Consider the following 16,903-nt stretch of genomic DNA (forward strand, 5'->3'; position numbering starts at 1 on the left):
GGCCCCCCCCCCCCCCGCCCCGTTCCCCACGGGCGGAGAGAAGCGGCCCTGGAGGAGTGCGTGAGGGGGGCGGCCTCGCACTCCCGGCCCTTCCCAAAGCTATGCTCCGCCCTAGGCGCGCTCCCTCCTGGTCTCCTCGCTGCCAGCACCCTACCAGGGGCAATCCCCAATCCCGAGGTTAAGTCCCCTATTAGGTCCTTTCTCCTCAAGGGCTGTTCAGACATGTGGCTGGACTTTAGAGTCCCAGAGCCAGGGCGCCTGGATCAGCCCATCTTTTCCTCCTATGTCCCATTTTCACCGTGATGGAAAGCTGCCACTGCTCTCGCCCAAGACTGAAGAATTGGCCCCTTGCCTATAAGGGTGCCGGTGCTGCAAGTCCCGGCAGGAGACTCAGACCCGTGTCCTCTCCAGTTGCCAGCTGCAGCAGCAACCCCCAGGGCATGGGTGGGGACCCGCGTTAAGTAGGGGAAAGGTGGAGGCCACATTTCTGGAGGGGCCAAGGCGGATGCCCCTCCCTTTGGGCAAGGGTACAATAACTGGCCAGCCAGCAAATGCTTTCCATTCTGGTTTTAATTGGGGCAGAGGAAACTGGGGAAGGAGAAAGGAAGGAAAAAGAAGAGCCTCTGGTGGTTTAGACTTTGAAAATGAGGGGCAGCAGCTTTGATGGAGGGGAAGACCTTGAGTTGATCAAAGACAAATTTGCAGGCTGAATAGGAGCTGTCTGCAGTCAACCCAAGTGTCTCCTCTCAGCAGGCCGCCAGTTGCCCTGGACAGCGGGGAACAAAAGCAGAGCCAAGGAGCTCTCCTGCTGGGACACCGATGGGCAGGTGGCAGGCTGTGGAAGGAAGAATTTCCTTTTCCTGGTGTTTGAACACCCCACCAGGCACATTTCTGTCCACAATCTGGCCAGGTGGCCCTCTCGTAGTTGCTAAGCATGCAGACTTGGCATAGACAAATGTTAGCTTTTGGAAGCCTCTAGCTTCCAGAGGAGAGACGGGTGAAGACTGACCCCAACCTATAGCAGATGGCACAGGCATCATTTCTGCTCGGAAAGGTCAGCGCCTGCCTGCACCCCAGCAGTGGCATGAAGGGGCACGGCACAGCCAAGCCTCTCCTATACTAGGCAAGAAATGGGGCAGAAAAGGGAAGTTGTTCAAGTCACGAGGAGGGGTGCCAATTCAATTGCGACTACCTGGGCATGCATAGGGTAAGTAGGGGCAGCAACTCTGGCATAAGAGAGGTTGTGGCTTCTTTTATTCTCATTTAAAAACAACTTTTAAAATTCCATTATCTCTGCCAAAAAAAGCGCAACAAAACCAAGGAAATGGAAACATTTGACAGTTCTGTGGCACATGTGACCTGGACTCCCCGGGGCTCTAGCCCAGCTTGAGGTGCCAACATCAGGCCAACACAAGCCTCCAGGGCACAGCAGTTTCCTTCCTGAACACTTGCGGCAGCCGGACCACGCACGCAACAGATGAAATACCCACTTTGTGGTGGTGTGTGGAGAGCGCCTGTAAAATGTCTGGAGTAAATCAAGGCCTGGAGGGGGTGGGGCGGGTGGCACACTGTCTTTACTTTCACCCTCATCTCTGGCCAGCTGCCCTTCTCTGTGGAAAGAGCTCTTTGGGTGGCTGGGGGAGTGGCGGGGCCGGTGGGCTCCCAGCAGTCCTGGCACCCGGGTTGGGCCCTACGCAGCCCTCATGGAGCCCTCGGCCCCAGCGGGAAGCCGGAGCCGGCAGGAGCAGCAGTGTGACGGCTGGAGTCCCCAGAGCCAGGGAGGAGGGCTGGCCGCACGGCAGCTTTTCAGGCTGGCTGGAGAAGGCAGCTCATCCTTCCCACAGGCTTTGGGAAGGGGAGAGGATGCTTCCTCTATCTCCCAGCCCATCAACCTTTCATTCACCAAGGAGGGGGGCAGTCCAACTGGGAATAGGGTGGGGAACATGGGGCCTCAGTCACTGTCAGATCCCACGGCAGAGGATCCCTTCCGTTTCCGCTTGGTGGGCTTCGGTTTTGTGTCTTCCTCCTCCTAGAAGAGATTGAGGGGCTCGCTCACTTGCGCAGCTACCGGGCCCACCTCCACCTGCCCCTGCACCCCCACTCCTCCTCCTGTACACTGGCTGGGGGCTGACCGAGGCACTGCTGGAGCCGGACTCTTCCTCGGCATTGGGGGGCTGAGTGGCGTTCTTTCGACTCCGGGGGCTGGACAGAGCTGCTTTTCGACGGCTCTTGGGTGGCTTCGTGGAAGAGTCCTCATATTCCTCGGCCAGGGAGAAGAGGTCGCTGAACCTTGGGGACAGGAGAGTGCGATGAGCTCTCAGATGGCACCTCCCTGCCCCACGGTCACCCACCCGTCCTCTTCTCTGCCCTCACGCCTAGGTCGCCACTTCTCCACATCCGCAGTCTTGTTGGTCACTGAATTTGTGTCCCCAGCACGCCCCTCCCCCCTAGGTCTTCCCCTGCTACTTCCCGAGGCCAAAAGTACAAGGAGTCTCACTTCATCTTATGGGCTTCGTCACAGCTTGCCTGGACGTGCTGCAGAGCCTGGAGGATTGGGGTCTGGCTGAAAACTAGAGGGAGAAGCGGAGAACAGGGAAGGAGACCAGTGAGGTGTCTGGACCTTATTCCTTGGAACCCAAGGGCTGTTTCTGCAGTGGCTTCTGCAGTGGGTCTGGCCTGGTGTCTGGCCCCACCCCCATGGGCTCCACCACGGGCCAGTGGTGGATGGATGGGCCAGTACCACACAGGCCAGACTCAGAGGGTGGGAGCCTACAGTTCTGTTTGGTGTTGGTCAGGTTGAGACGCAGGTTGTCCAAGTGCTCCAGGATCTGCTCCAGGGTCAGCTGGGCCAGCTTGCTGCTAGAGCTCCTCAGGCTGCAGAGAAGTCACAAGAAAGAGTCTGAGACTGCGGCAAAATGCCCTCCCCTCCTAAGGACAGGGGTAGCCTGGACAGGAGTGGAGGAGTAAGGGGTAAGAGAGGGGACCCAAGAACTGGAAAAGGGGGAGGGTCCACAGTGGTCCCGCATGTCATGTACCCACAGACCACTAGATGTCGCCCACAGACTAGGCAGGGACAGTGCAGGCCCTGGTATTGGCCTGTGGGTAGCTGGTGGCCCTGGGCCCAGAAGGTCTCCACAAGGCCCATCCTACCTCTGTCTCTTTCGAGGGAGGCTGTTGTTCTTGATGAGCAGGGACTTGATGTGCTCTGCCAGCAGCTCGTCGTGCTTCATGCACCAGTGCCGCAGGATGCTGGTGGTGAACTGGTCATCGGGGTGGCAGGGCCGGCTCAGCACCATCTTCACCATCTCCTCACTGGGCCTGGGCATGAGGGCACATGGGAGTATGCTCACACCCTGGCCTCAGGGGTGGCTCAATTTCTCCCACTTATTTCCTAGTCCCAGCTGTGCCAACACTGTCCCTGCCCCACCCAAGTCTCTCTAGCTTCCCACTCTAATATTCCTCTCCCTCTTCTCTGTGAGCCGAGGAATGCCTGCCTGGTTTCATTCTCTGCAGTGCCAGGAGACAAGAAGTGAGAATCTTCAGTTACTATGATAGCAAAGGCACGTGCATGCATCTATGGGGGAAGGGGGGAGGGAGAGAGAGATAGAGAGAGAGAGAGTGTGGTGTGTGTGTGTGTGTGTGTGTGTGTGTGTGTGTAAAGGGACCCACCAAATCTCCTTCACTTCAATGAGAACAGTCAGCAAACGGCTGGGAGGCAAAAGGACAAGCACGTGGAACGTGAACGCTGCCCACCTGCCCCACTAGAGCACTGGGCTACCGTGTATCCAGCCAAGGAAGACACAGGGCGGGGGACTGGGAAGTCACAGCCCCCACATGGTCCTCACTTCCTTTAGAAGGCTCTGTACCATTTCTCACCCTCAGGCAAGAGAAGAGGGGGAAGGAAGGTAAGAAGGTGGGAAGGAAAAGACACATAGCTGCGCAGCTGCTGCCCTTTTGTCTGGGGCTGCTGGGAAAGTGCCTGTGAGGGGGATGGCGAGTGACCCCTCTCCTCTGACCCTCCTCTTAGATGGGCCATGTGGTAGCCTCAGGGGTGTGGGGAGGGCCCGGTCTCCAGGGACTAGAATTGCTGTGGCAGCAGGAAACAGAGATGTCCGGTCCCCACCTCTGAGGGCAGCTCCTGGTGGGCAGGGGGTAATGGCCAGAGGAAGTCTAGATCCCAGGGGAGCTGCTTATTTGTAAATCACTTGGGGGGAAGGGCAAAATGAGTAGATGTCGACATTAGGAAAAAACATGGCCAAAGCGGCAGAACAGAAGCTTTTATACCACAGCAGCTCTTGCTAAGCCAGGACTGAGAGCTAAAGAGCTGCAGGGGGAACTCACTTCTCTCTTCGGAGCTGAAGCAGCAGGCAGGACAGAGCCTCCGGGTGCTCTGTGGAAAAGGGTAGAAGTTGTTCAGAGGAATGCATAATTCCAGGAAAAACCCTGGCACCTCTCCCATCCCCCAACCAAGAGACTCAGGAAGGAGCAAGGACAATCTTGGACCAGGAGCCAGGAAGAACAATCTCCTATCTCATTCCTATGAAACCCTGAGACTATAGCTTGGCGCACAGTGGGCCTGTAATATTCATCTAAAGACCAGAGGTGACTGACAGGGAACCTAATCCTGGGCACCTGGGTGGGGACTGGAGTGATGAGTCCAGGCTCACCCTAGAAGCCTAGAGACCTCAGCCAGAATGGGATTGTCCTCTCCTCACACTCCCAACCTACCACCCCCCTCACCCTTGTATTTGAGGTGCTGCAGGATGGGGATTATGGTCTCCAGGGGGATGTTGTGGGCCAGGAAGAGCTGCCAGGCACAGTACTGTTCAAAGGTTTCCCAATCCAGGCTCTGGACTGCAAAAGAGAAAAGAACATATTCTCTCTCTGTCTCTCTGTCTCTCTGTCTCTCTCTCTCTCTCACTCTCTCTCTCTCTCTCTCTCTCTCACACACACACACACACACACACACACAGACAGCTATTCAGGTGGGGAAAGTGATCCTAAGACCACAGTCACTTCCTTCAAACAAAGCTTATTTCCAGTCTTTACACAGCTTCTCTATTCCTGTCGGCCCTGAGGCTGGAGAGGCAAGTGCAAATCTTTCCGCTTTACAAAGCAAAGCAAGAGGCAGACCCAGAGAGACACTGCCCACGACCAAACAGCGGGGTGGACTGACTTTCTAAACCCTTCTTAGTTCCAGAAGTAGCTTTCCTGTTACTAGAAAATACATGGGGTGGGAGACCCCCAACCCTACCTGCCGCCCCATTCGCTCACTTACTGAGGATGTTGAGGACAGAATCTTTTCGAAACATGACCAGGTTCCCCATCATCACATGGCAGACCAGCTCCTGGAGCTAAGGAGGAGGAGGAGGAGGAGGAAGGCAGAACCCATTAGTTCTAACAGAGGCCAGGAAGCTAGAATGGAAAGAGAAGCAGGAGGCTCATGTGGGCAAATATCACAGGACGTGAAAGTTCAGTTTACAGAGATGGGGAGGAAAGGGCACACGGGAATGCTGGGGTCTCTGAAGGATACAGGGGGCTAGTAAAGGAGCAACACTTCTGAGAGGGAGCCACAGGCCTATCTGGAACAAAAATACTCATGGAAAACCTGCCCTCATACTCAGATGGCAGAGGGAGAGGGGGCAGCTGCTGTCCCAGCCATAGGCTGGGTCTCTGACCGGTCCCTTTTGTGCCTGAGGTGGAGGGAAGGGCTGAGGAGGCCGGGCTCTGAGTTAGAGATGTGGACAGGAGGAGGCAAAGAGAGAAGGACCCTCTCTCCTCTATGGACAGGGCAACAGCATGGAATGCAAGGGCAAAAATGGGACCCCAGTTCAGGCCTGAGAATAGACACAGCAAAGCTACAGAGTCATGGAGACCAATGTGTGGTGGGAAGGTCAAACAGAAATGGTTTGACCATCTTCATTCCGAGTCAAGAGGGAAGGCCAGCTGAGTTTAAAAAAAAACCCCACAAAAACAGCCCCCTGGGCTTTCCCAGTGGGAAAGACTGCCCAAAGAACATGGAGAATCAGGGGAACTCCAGGTGGCCTGGTCTGTCCCACCCCACCTCCCTTGGGCTCCACCCTCCTTCCACAGCCTCAAGTGCACACACTGCTGCCTGGGCATGAAGTGGAGGCTGATTCCCAGTCCTGCCTCCCAGGCCTCTCCAGGGCCCAAGCTCTCTGTTCACCTGCGCAGAGTCAATAACAGCCACAATCATGTTCAGCAGTTCCCCGCTCCGCAAGGTCTCATCTGGAAACTGAAAAGAAAAAGGGAAATAAGGGCAGGAGTCCATGGCTCTCACCTCATAATCTACGACGTGCTCAGGGGAAGGCTGGGTTAGCCAGACATGGAGTCCTAGCATAGATTTTTAAACAAAGACCGAATGCTAGAAAACCAGGCATCTAATCCTTGAAGAACCCAAGTTTTGTTATTTGTATATGCACACCTTGAGGAGTGTAAAGAATGAGTAGGGAGTTATTCAGACACAAAGCTACAGCCAACAGGGACTGGACATGATGTGGAGTGGGTGCAGAATAAGCACCCACACCCTTGGCAGCAAAGAAATCCAATCCATACTGAGCCTTGGCCACAGAACAGGTGTACAGTGCGTGAGAGTTACCTGACGGTGGGGTGGGTAGAGGAAGGCAAGATCCCCCTAGAGAGGCCAATCCACCAGGGAGGGAACTGCCTGCCATCTGCCAGGCACCTGCTCCCCTCCCCGCTCCAGTCGTGAGCTGTCATGCCCACACCCGTGCCCTGGTTTCCCTGTTCCTGGGAACTTCCACCAAAAGGAGGAGGAACCGATACTTCCTCCTATATTCCAGTTCCTAGAGAAGACTCTAAGTGAACCAGGGAAATGAAAGTCGAGTTTCCATTGCAGAGGCCCCGGTCTCTGGGAGTCATTAAAAAGAATCTGAGGCTGAGCTGTCAGAAGACAGAAGGCTGGGGCACATGAAAATGGCCTGCTGGGGGGCGGGGGGTCCTGTGCTGGGTACAGAGGATGGGACAAAAGCCGAGAAGCCAAGTATTTAAACCTAGACCCCAAGTCACACCACATCAAAGAGGACTTCCTGGGGTTCAGACATTGTTCAACCTTTAAAAAAGAAGGTGGAAGGAGGGGACAGCTGTGGTGTGGGAAGTGGCCTACTGAGGCGAGAGGTGTACAGGAGGGTCAGGGCTGTGTGCGATGAGAAGCCCCCTCCTTGGCCACCCCACTTCACAGCTACAGCGGAGGCACCGACCTCTGTGTAGATGGAGGGTGTGAGGTGACACAGCAGCCGCACGTCGTCCTCCTGACAGGCCTTCATGTCCATCATCAGGCAGGTGTGCAGATCGCCCAGCTGGGTGGCCTGGGCAAAGGACTCGTACAGGTTCATCTTCCCTGCGGCGGCTTTGCTGCAAGACCAGTTGGGCCTAAGCCAGCAGCCTGACCCCCAGCACCCAGTACCCGCCTCGGGCAGGGCACTAGGGGGTTAGTTAGTACCTAAGGGGTACTAGGGGGTCCTGCTCTAGAATTCCTTTGCTGCCCGACATGCCCTGGAACCAGGAGACACTGCTCTTTCTCTGAATCCCTTCCCAGAGTGCCAGCCAGGGCTGTGAACACCATCAGTGAAGCCACTAGTTGGTGAGTCAAAAACAGAAGGAGGCTCAGGTCAGACCCTCTGGGCTCTGAGCAATCAGGGCAATAATTCAGGGAACCTCCCACACTACACCACATATAAAACGTAATTCAAAATGGGTTAAAGGGCTAAATGGAGAAGTAAAACTATACTACTGTTAGAAGAACACAAAGGAGTAAATCTTCATGACACCACAAACACCAGTGATGAAGAAAAAATAAATCAAACTTCAGCAAAGCTGAAAAGTTTTATGTTTCAAAGGATGCCAAAAAAAGGACAGCCCACGGAATGGGAAAAAATATTTGAAAACAACATATTTAATAAGGGATTTATGTTCAGAATATATAAAGAACCCCTAAAAATCAACAAAATGATAAACAATTTGGTTAAAAATTAGAAGAGGATTTGAACAGACGCTTCTCCAAAGAAAATACCAAAGAAAATATGCAAATAAGTACGTAAAAGGATGCTCAACATCCTGAGTCATCAGGGAAATGCAAATGAAAGCTACAGTAAGACACCACTTCACACCCTGTAGGATGGCTAGAATCCAAGAGCTGGACATAAAAAGTGCTGGAGGGCTCAAAATATTTCAAATTAATGATAGTTGCACAACTTTGTATACAGAGCAAAAACCTCTGAACACTTTATTTATTTATTTATTTATTTTAAAGGATTTATTTATACAAGCACTGGGTACAGTCAGAAGCGCGGGAGGGTGAGAGAATCCATCAGAGCCAGAGCGGGGAACAGGACAGGCAGAATGACGAAGTACACTGCTGAGGGGAGCAGCGGGCGGCAGGAGAGGTCTGTGCGCCATGTGGGACCCTTGCTGGTAGCCGGGGATCAAACCTGTGCTGCACAGGCTGTGGGCAGCTTCGCAGCCCAGTGCTCAACCGCTACGCCACCAGGGGAGGCCCTAAACTGAACACTTTAAAAGGGTGTATCTAATGGTATGTAAATTATATCATAATAAAGCTGTTACTTAAAAAAAAAAAACAGGGCCTCCCTGGTTGTGCAAGGAGTTAAGTCTCAGCAATATGAAGCTATCCGCAGCCACTACAGCACCAGTTCAGTCCCCAGCCAGGGGGCTACCCACATGGCATAGCAGACCTCGCCTGTCTCGCCCACTACTCCCCTCAGCAGTGTGTTTCGTCAGTCTGCCTGTTCTGTTCCCTACTATGTCTCTGGTGAATCCTCTCGCCCTCCCGCGCATCTGGCCTGTACCCTGGTTCTTGCATAAGTAAATAAATAAATCTTCAAAAAAATTAAAAAATAAAAAAAACAAAACCAAAAAACAACTCCGGTGATGACAGGATCCCCCACAGATACGGACTGAGTGGGTGGTAGGAGAGAGACTCTCCGGGATGCTTCCTGACACCCACTTACATGTGGGGACCATACTTACCTGGCCCTTAGGTAGTAGAGGAGGTGGTAGCCAATCTTGGGCTGCTTCTGATATAGCTCAGAGAGGAGGTCCAGGAGTAGAGAGAAGCTGCTATTGTCTTCCTGCATCTGGCAGAGATTCCTGGAGGCGAAAGGTAGGAGGAAAGGCACAGAGCTCACCTAGGGTGGACAACCGGGTGGCACCTCTGGGGTGGCCTTGCTGCAGAGCTCTCCTTCTTGCAGAGGGAGCTCTCCTTCTTGCAGCTCTCTTCTTGCAGAGGGAGTCCCATTTCCCCAGGACAGAAGTGAATGTGTGCTGAGAGAAGGGTGGATGGCAGCTCCACACTTACCTAAATATCAGGTAGAGAGGCTTCCCCACAGACTCCTCCAGGGACCTACAAGAGGAGGGTGATATATGAGAGTCCACATGAAGGGAGGGAGGGTAGACAGGCAGATACTATGGAGGATGGGCTTGAGGTGAGATGCCAGGCTGCTCTTTTCCTAACCAAGTCAAACTTCCTACTGTCCCAGAGAAAACATTCCTATATTAACAGCCACAATCTGGGCTGTTAATGCCATTCATGAAGATTCCTGCCCTTCAAGAGGGTCCACACAAGAGTCAATCCCATTTGAAGCAGCAAATACTGGGGCTACTGGGCACAGCAACCAGGCGGGGACCTAGGGAGGAGAGCAAGTCCACTGCCCCCATGTGCTTGGCCTTCAGTAGGCAAAAATAAATCCTTGTTTAAATGAATCAGTAAATGTGAGAATAAAAACAAGTGAACATTATTTTTCTCAAGTCCATGGCAAGGTGTTTCTTAGACTCAGGCTGTAAGAACATACTTTTGGCTCCCTGAACCTGGGGTGGGTGGGGGGCTGTCAGGAAAGATGAGCCTTACTCCTCGGTGATCTCCTCTGGCAGCACCTCCCCTCGGAAGTGGGCTTTAAAGAGCTCCTGTAGGCAGGAAGCAAGGACAGACAGCTGCTCCGAGTCAAAGTCTTCCTGGGTGGTGAGACAAGGAAGGGCGTGTCACCCTTCAGACCCAGCCTAATTGCTCCCACTCCCCAGTCATCTCTGAACTCATCTGCTTCCATCCCCAGATGCACCCATGGTGGGGAGAGGGCAGCTCTCTAAGCTGGGCCGGCTAGGCCACTTCCTCCCTAACGGGGTGGGTTCCTCCTCACCTCTAGGACCTGGTCCACGATTTCCTGCATGACCTCACACTGGGCCTCTGTATCGCTGCAGTACACAAGTGAGAGGAAATTTCAGGGACATGAATGATAGCAGAGGGCAGGACATACACCCAGAACAGTGTGCACAAACACTCTCTCGTGCAGACAAAACAATGGAGCTCTGTGAATCCAGCTGGCTCTGGGAGACTTTAGGACAGAATCTGCTGCTCTCTGGGCAGAAGCCTAAAGAGGAGGGAAATCCCCACCCTCCTGCTCCAGTTCTTAGGCTCTTCACCCAGAACCTAGGGAGTGAGAATCTGGAGTGCTGGGGAACTGACTTGCCCCCTCTCAGCCCATAATCCCAAACTAGATTGCAGATGTCTCTCACGCAGCTTCAACTGGTTCTCCGCATGCCCCATTGTGTCCCACCGCTCTGCCAATTCTCTAAGCACCAGGGGTGAGTCCAGAGCTGGACCTTCCAAGGTGGAGAAGAGATCTGCACCCACCTGCCCTTCTGCAGCTGGAGTACTTTGTCCCTTAAGGACTCATCCAGCTGGTCAAGGTAAGGGGTGATGTCAACCGGTTCTTCCACCACAGTCTCCTTGATAGGGTGGAAGCGGAACTCTCTCTTCTTTCCTGAAAGCAGACATTTAGGAAAGAAGTCACTTTGCCCAGTCACCAGCACCAGACAGTGCCCCCAGCATGGACCCTCGCCTGTGCTTGGTACTGCGCACTGTGCACTCAGTACTGGGTGAGGGCTGACGCACTGCCCAGTGTGCACATGCCCTGGCCCTTAGAAGCAAGCAGGGCAGAGGCCACCTCTCTCCCTCCTGCTCCAGGGTCACGTGCAGGGTTCTGCACCTCAGAGTCTCATCCAGTAATCCTGTTGACAAAACTGATGGGGCAAAGGGGACTGACAGACCAGAGAGGCTACTTCCGTCAACAAGTGCTCTTGGGGTTGACACCACCCTGAGCTGTCTCTGCTGCTTGCCTCACCTTTGCTGTTGAGATCTTCCTCATCGTCACTGAAGGCTGCCTCTGCATTGTCATAGCAACTCTCATCCTTATCTGACATATGGTTGTCCATCTCCATGGAAACTGGCTCCTCAATTTTGACTTGGGAGTAAAGAGAGACAAGGCATTTAATGACCCCCTGTGTCCTCTACTATACTTCATGCCTTTGGGAAGGGGAGACTGGGGGACCAACGGGAGAACAGGGACTTCACGACCTAAATAGAACACTGACCCTGGAAGGCCAAATGTCTTGTCCTCATAACACTTCAGATCCTGGAGCGGGAGTTTTTCCAGGAATAAAAAGAGGACAGGACATTAACTCCTTTATGTTCATTTCAGGATAAGTGGGCAGACTGGACCAGGAACAGTCCCCCAGGCTTTTAATTTAAAACCAAGTTGGGAAGTTCTCCTTGGCTTAAATCCTTACCTCAAAGCAAGAGAGAGAGAGAGAGAGAGAGAGAGAGAGAGAGAGAGAGACTCTCTCTCTCTCTCTCTCAAATTGGGAGTAAGATCTTAGACCCCAACATGATAACCTCTCATGAGGGCCCAGGGCCTAAAGCTTAGAAGAGAAAAGACTGGCAAAGTTCAAGTGAGATAAACACATGTTCCATGAAAGCCTTTTACCTACTGAGGAGAGGCTAGTAAGAGAAAAAATAAGAGTTATGAGAACAAACGAGATCAGTGAAAATAAGATAAGATTAGATGGAGAGGGAGAACCAAGGAAGATGACATAAAAAGGTGAAACAGATGCTGGAATGGGAAGATTCTGTACCTTCCACAGGTGGGGATGGCGAACTGCAGAACTCAGGAAACTTCTCCCTCAGCATTGCCCGCAGTTCCTTATCCAATTTAGGGTTGTCAAACAGTGGAGCCAGATGCCTGTAGGGGAACATGAAAGAAGGTCAACATCAAAGCTTCTCCCTTCTAACTCCACACAGAGTCAGAGATAGGGCTAAGCCAGCCAGGATAACTGGCCCACACTCGGAGTCTTGGAGTCATGAGGGAACAGGGGAGGCCCCTGAAGCCCCTTGTAAAATGATGGCAGGACAGAAATTCCTATAAGAGTCATGAGGACATGGGCCAGGCAGTCTAAGGGGAGCCAGCACTTTTTATACCTTGAGAGGGAAAGGGTCAAGCAGCAGCACGCCACACTGGGATGTGCCTGACGTAGTGAGAGATGAGAACCCTTCCCCCACTCCAACACATCAAGTCCTTACGCCAAGACTCGTTTCTCCACAATGTGATTGAGGGAAGAGAAGACGCCCTGTCGCACATGGCCCTCCAATGGTGGATAGAAGTTGGGAATAATCTGGAGGGGAAGAATGGGAGGAGAGAATGAGCACAAAACCTTCCTTTCAGTGTTCTGCCGAACTGCTTAGGTTTTATTCCGGGGAGATTGGGGAGTATGGCTGCAGAAAGGACTAGGTTGTTCCTGGCCATTTCAGGCTGCTAAAATGGGAAATTCTTATTGGGCCTGGCTCAAGGAGATGGATCCAACTTGAGTCATCATCCTTGGGGCTAAGCGAGCCCAAGGCACATGGAAAGATGCAACTGAAGGCAGCAGGACTATGGAAGGGAAATAAATGTTCACTAACTTGGGGCATGGGATGCAGGACCACCTCTGTGTCTGCCCCTGAGGGGCACTGGGAGATCAGGTCAGAGGGGATGTACAGTGAGCTCTGTTTGGCCAGGCATGAGAGCAGCACGCTGTGGTACTTACACGGCACATGAAGTCCAGGAGTGTGGCAGTGATGGCTGGGTGAGGCTTCATGGAGTGGTGCATAACCAGGATGGCTGGTTCTGGAGAATGTGGAATTAAAGGGTCCCCCCCCCCCCACATCAGACCATTTGTCCTCAACTCCACCAAATGGGGTATCAATATATATGAATGGCTGTGGAATGAGCTGTGTCTATGTCTACCCCATACCCCAATTCCCAATGAGCAGACACCCCCCCAGAACAGCTGGTAGCTCTAGTCTCCTTTTTGTCCTTTAAGCATTCAGCTTGAAGGAGAGGAAAAGCAGGACTCAGTACAGCCTTTTGCTCTGCTAGGCCCTCCCCACCCAAAGCCCAGCATAAGGCCTCGGGGCAAGGGGGTGGAGCCATCGCTTGGCCTCATCAAAGCAATTTTCCTTCTAGGTCAAGGGAGCGCTGATGAGGCACAACGGAACTGCTCCCAGATAAGCTGCCTCCACTCCCAGCTGCCTTGAGATTTATGACTGCTATCACTGGAGACAAGGCGGTGGGGCTTGGGGGATGGAGAGTGGCGCTGCCTGGTCTGGGTCACATACCTATGTTCATAATGCTATCCTTGTCTGGGCTGAAGAACAGCCAGTCATAAAACAAAGCCAGCTTGGCATTTGAGGCGGCAACATTAGACTGGAAAAGAGAAAAAAAAAAGTGGGTTAGTTTCATCAACTGGCTCCCTCTGAGATTCAGATGTCCAAGGCAGATTCTAGGACCCAAGTGACTGTTTCATCTATGAAATTCAGGTCCTAGTGAGACATGGGGGAAACCCACAGAGCTCGGGGCCAGCTGAATCTGTGCTGTATTGGAGTCCACCCTGAGGTCTTCCCAGCCAAGGAACTAGGGATGGGCTTGGCTTCTCACATACAGTACAAAATGCCCCTGATCCCAAGCCTACAGGCCTGGGAGTCCCCTGACCATGCCTGAGCCCAGACTGCACCTGGACTAGCCCCTGGGTTGCCCTTGCTAGGCTCTAAGGCACATTTCTAAAGGACAGACCCCTAAGAACAGCCTGTTATTACATCTAAATCAGCACATTCCAAGGACTCAATCAGATGGGGGAGGGAACCCTGTCAGAAGAAGTGAAAGGGCAGCTAGATGCCAGAGAATGGAGTATCTGCCACCCAGGACATAAGGAGGAAAATGCTGGAAAGGAAACAGCTTCACTGTGGATTCATGACATTTGGGGAAAGGAAGGGTCCAAAGCTAATGCCAAAAGGCTTAAAAGTGTGGGTCTCAGGAACACAACAATTGAATTTGAAAAAGGAACAATTCAGCTGAGTAATGATATGTGGCTTCTGGAAGCTAAAAGGAAATTCAAGGATGCTGGGCTTCAGGGATTCAGGGATATTCAGGGATGCAGTAAAGACACAGATGAACCTGCTTAACTTCAAACCGAGATGGGAAATAATGAGCATAAGTACATTTCTAGACATAAAGATTGAGACATTTAGGAGGAAGAGGGTGAAAGGATGTTCTTAGGAATCAGGTAGCCTAGAAAATCAGGTTGGAAATATGGGGAACACAGAGATGATGTACCCTTCACCAGTCACAGCCTCTATCCCATGGCCCATTCCTTACCGTGCACGTTGTCAGGAGCCAGCCAATGATGGCCCATCGGGGTAAGATATCTGAACTCAGAACCTCATTAGAAGGGTGGACAACCCCACAGATGTAGCGAATGAGGTCACAGCGCAGAGACTGACTGTCTGGAGTTGACAGGTACTGGCGCTGGAACCAATCCTGATATCGCTTTTGTTGGCCAAACCGTACCTGGGAAGGGGACATTGAAAAGAGAGACTTAGAAGAGAGCGTGGGGTCTCTGGGCAGAAGATAATGAGCACCATTCAACTCTAGGCTGGATCTAGACGTCCATTCATTCATTCATTCATTCTCTCATGCCTCTCCTCCTTTGGGAGGATTTCCTGATTTAAATCTCCCTGGATTTTAAAAGATGCTGAACAAGGTCTTCCCAGCTTACCTAGAATACCAGTGTGCATTCATTCTTGCCACGGACCTGATGTCACACTTACCCCTCAACTGCCATCGCAATTCAATTTTGGCCCCTTATTCATTACTGATCGCTGATTCCCCCAGTCCGAAACATAATCTTATTTCGTTGAGTCGCTGGTGGACAGCATGGAACTTCTTTGAGAACAAGAGCTGAGCCTGTTCACGGCTCAGCAACAACTGAAAGCTTCCTCATGCTGAATAAACGAACAGGCCCAGACTCAACAAATCTTCCTTCAGCAAGTCCTTACCCAAAACAGAGTAAGTGGTTACAGATATCAAGACCAAGTAAGGGGAAAGACCTGTTTTTCTTCTCCTTTCCCCCCCAATTAAACCAAAATAGAAAGCAGAGAGAACAGAAAGGTTAAAAATAAAAATAAACAACAAGATACATGTATGGAACATTCTGCAACGATGGTGGCAATCGAGCACTTAAAATGTTGCCTTAGTGACCAAGGTACTGAGTTTTAGTTTTATTTAATTGAAATAGCCACTAGCCTTGTGGCTACCACATGGGAAGGGACACATCTGACATTTCTCTTGGATGATTAGGGAAAGGGAAAGTTGGCTAGAGCAGTAACTCCCTAACACCAGACTGACTGCAGAGGAGCTGTTGCCTGGCGTGGGTTAAACATACAGATCCCTCAATCAGATTCTCTGGAAGACTGAGATCCAGGGAGATTCATTTTTTTACATGCTCCATTAACAATTCTGCCATAACTCGATCATGTTTGGAAACCAAAGGGCATTTCTCAGATGAACATCCTCACTTTAGCCTATCTATATGCACACGCACACGCACGCTTACACGTTCTTTGTTTTACGGTAAGGACTTCAGCCAAGCAGAACTTCCTGACTTGGTTTTAAATTAAACGAGCCTGGAAGGCTGTTCCTGTTCCAATCTGCTATCCTTTCATAGCACATTTCACGCCTGTAAATGACTTTATTTGTACACAGTTATTGGTTTAATAACTGCTTTAGATAGACTGAGATGCACCCCAAATTCTTAGCCCTCTGCCTAATGTCAGGTAGATGGCCTGACCACGACACTAATGGTCAGCACTCAATGGTAGCAGCCGCAGGCTGAAGGAAGAAGCCCAGCTAGTGTCCACAACAGCTCTTCCTGCTCTAACAGCTTAGCTTACCCGGGACGTCATGAAAAGGAGCTTAGTCTCCATGTCTGGGGTTAGCCGACATGCTAGAAATTTTCGGGACGTTCTTGACTGAAGAAGTTGCAGGATACCTGAACCAAGTGTGGGAAGGGAAGAGAAGAGAGAAATCTGAGGATCAAAAGGAAGGGAAAGCAGGTGGGGAACCTGGGTCAGATACTGATGGCCATGGTCTTACTCATGGGGAAATTCTAAGACAAGACCAAGAGAGGTCAAAAATAGGTACAACTGAGGGTTCCGACCAGCATCTATATGTTCTGCTCCAACCAACCCACCCCCAGGACCCAGATATATTAATTCTCTTCTGCTGGCCTTCCAGAGCCCTCTCACATTATTCCAGTTGGGAACAAGTGGGAAAGTTAGGGGGGAAATATGGGAAACCCTAGCCTCTCTTTCTGCTCCTGATGTCCCCTCACTGGGTCCTGGGATCAGTGTGGTGGTGTGGCATAAGCACGAGCTCTGGAGACAGACCTGGATCCAAATCCTGCCTCTGACACTTACTAGCTGTGTGGCCTTGGGAAAATTACTTAATCTCCTTGAACCTCATTTTCTTTATCTGTAAACATGGAAAGTAAAATATCCATCTTACAGGAGTGTCCTGAGGATTAAATGAGTTAACATACATGTGTCTAGCACAAACTAGGCACGAAAAACAAATCAATACATGTTCAATATAAGACTGGTACAACATAAGTATAGCTAGGACTTTCCTGACTTCCCAGCTCCTAGACTATTGCTTTCGTGTTGTGTGCATGCACCCAAGCATACACATGCATGCTGGAGTGG

General features: G+C 51.7%; 1 protein-coding gene across 1 annotated transcript in view; it reads right to left on the reverse strand.

The window, feature by feature from the left end:
- Positions 1 to 447: 447 nt before the first annotated feature.
- INTS3 (integrator complex subunit 3) overlaps positions 448 to 16,903 on the reverse strand; it is a 37,807-nt gene continuing 21,351 nt past the window's right edge. Inside the window, exons 9-30 of the mRNA XM_037501422.2 lie at positions 16,094 to 16,191; positions 14,520 to 14,711; positions 13,484 to 13,571; positions 12,913 to 12,992; positions 12,410 to 12,501; positions 11,965 to 12,071; positions 11,175 to 11,294; positions 10,685 to 10,814; positions 10,191 to 10,245; positions 9,905 to 10,008; positions 9,356 to 9,400; positions 9,028 to 9,147; positions 7,242 to 7,395; positions 6,188 to 6,256; positions 5,279 to 5,354; positions 4,741 to 4,854; positions 4,342 to 4,390; positions 3,151 to 3,318; positions 2,774 to 2,874; positions 2,498 to 2,570; positions 2,133 to 2,289; positions 448 to 2,029 (exon numbers count right to left, since the gene is read on the reverse strand). Of these exons, the coding sequence (XP_037357319.1) occupies positions 1,952 to 2,029; positions 2,133 to 2,289; positions 2,498 to 2,570; positions 2,774 to 2,874; positions 3,151 to 3,318; positions 4,342 to 4,390; positions 4,741 to 4,854; positions 5,279 to 5,354; positions 6,188 to 6,256; positions 7,242 to 7,395; positions 9,028 to 9,147; positions 9,356 to 9,400; positions 9,905 to 10,008; positions 10,191 to 10,245; positions 10,685 to 10,814; positions 11,175 to 11,294; positions 11,965 to 12,071; positions 12,410 to 12,501; positions 12,913 to 12,992; positions 13,484 to 13,571; positions 14,520 to 14,711; positions 16,094 to 16,191 (2,270 nt within the window). The 3' untranslated portion in view covers positions 448 to 1,951. The remainder of the gene's footprint in view (positions 2,030 to 2,132; positions 2,290 to 2,497; positions 2,571 to 2,773; positions 2,875 to 3,150; positions 3,319 to 4,341; positions 4,391 to 4,740; positions 4,855 to 5,278; positions 5,355 to 6,187; positions 6,257 to 7,241; positions 7,396 to 9,027; positions 9,148 to 9,355; positions 9,401 to 9,904; positions 10,009 to 10,190; positions 10,246 to 10,684; positions 10,815 to 11,174; positions 11,295 to 11,964; positions 12,072 to 12,409; positions 12,502 to 12,912; positions 12,993 to 13,483; positions 13,572 to 14,519; positions 14,712 to 16,093; positions 16,192 to 16,903) is intronic.

Source organism: Talpa occidentalis, unplaced genomic scaffold (genome assembly GCF_014898055.3).
Source record: "Talpa occidentalis isolate TD23 unplaced genomic scaffold, MPIMG_talOcc4v2.1 talOcc4.9, whole genome shotgun sequence".
NCBI lineage: Eukaryota > Metazoa > Chordata > Mammalia > Eulipotyphla > Talpidae > Talpa > Talpa occidentalis.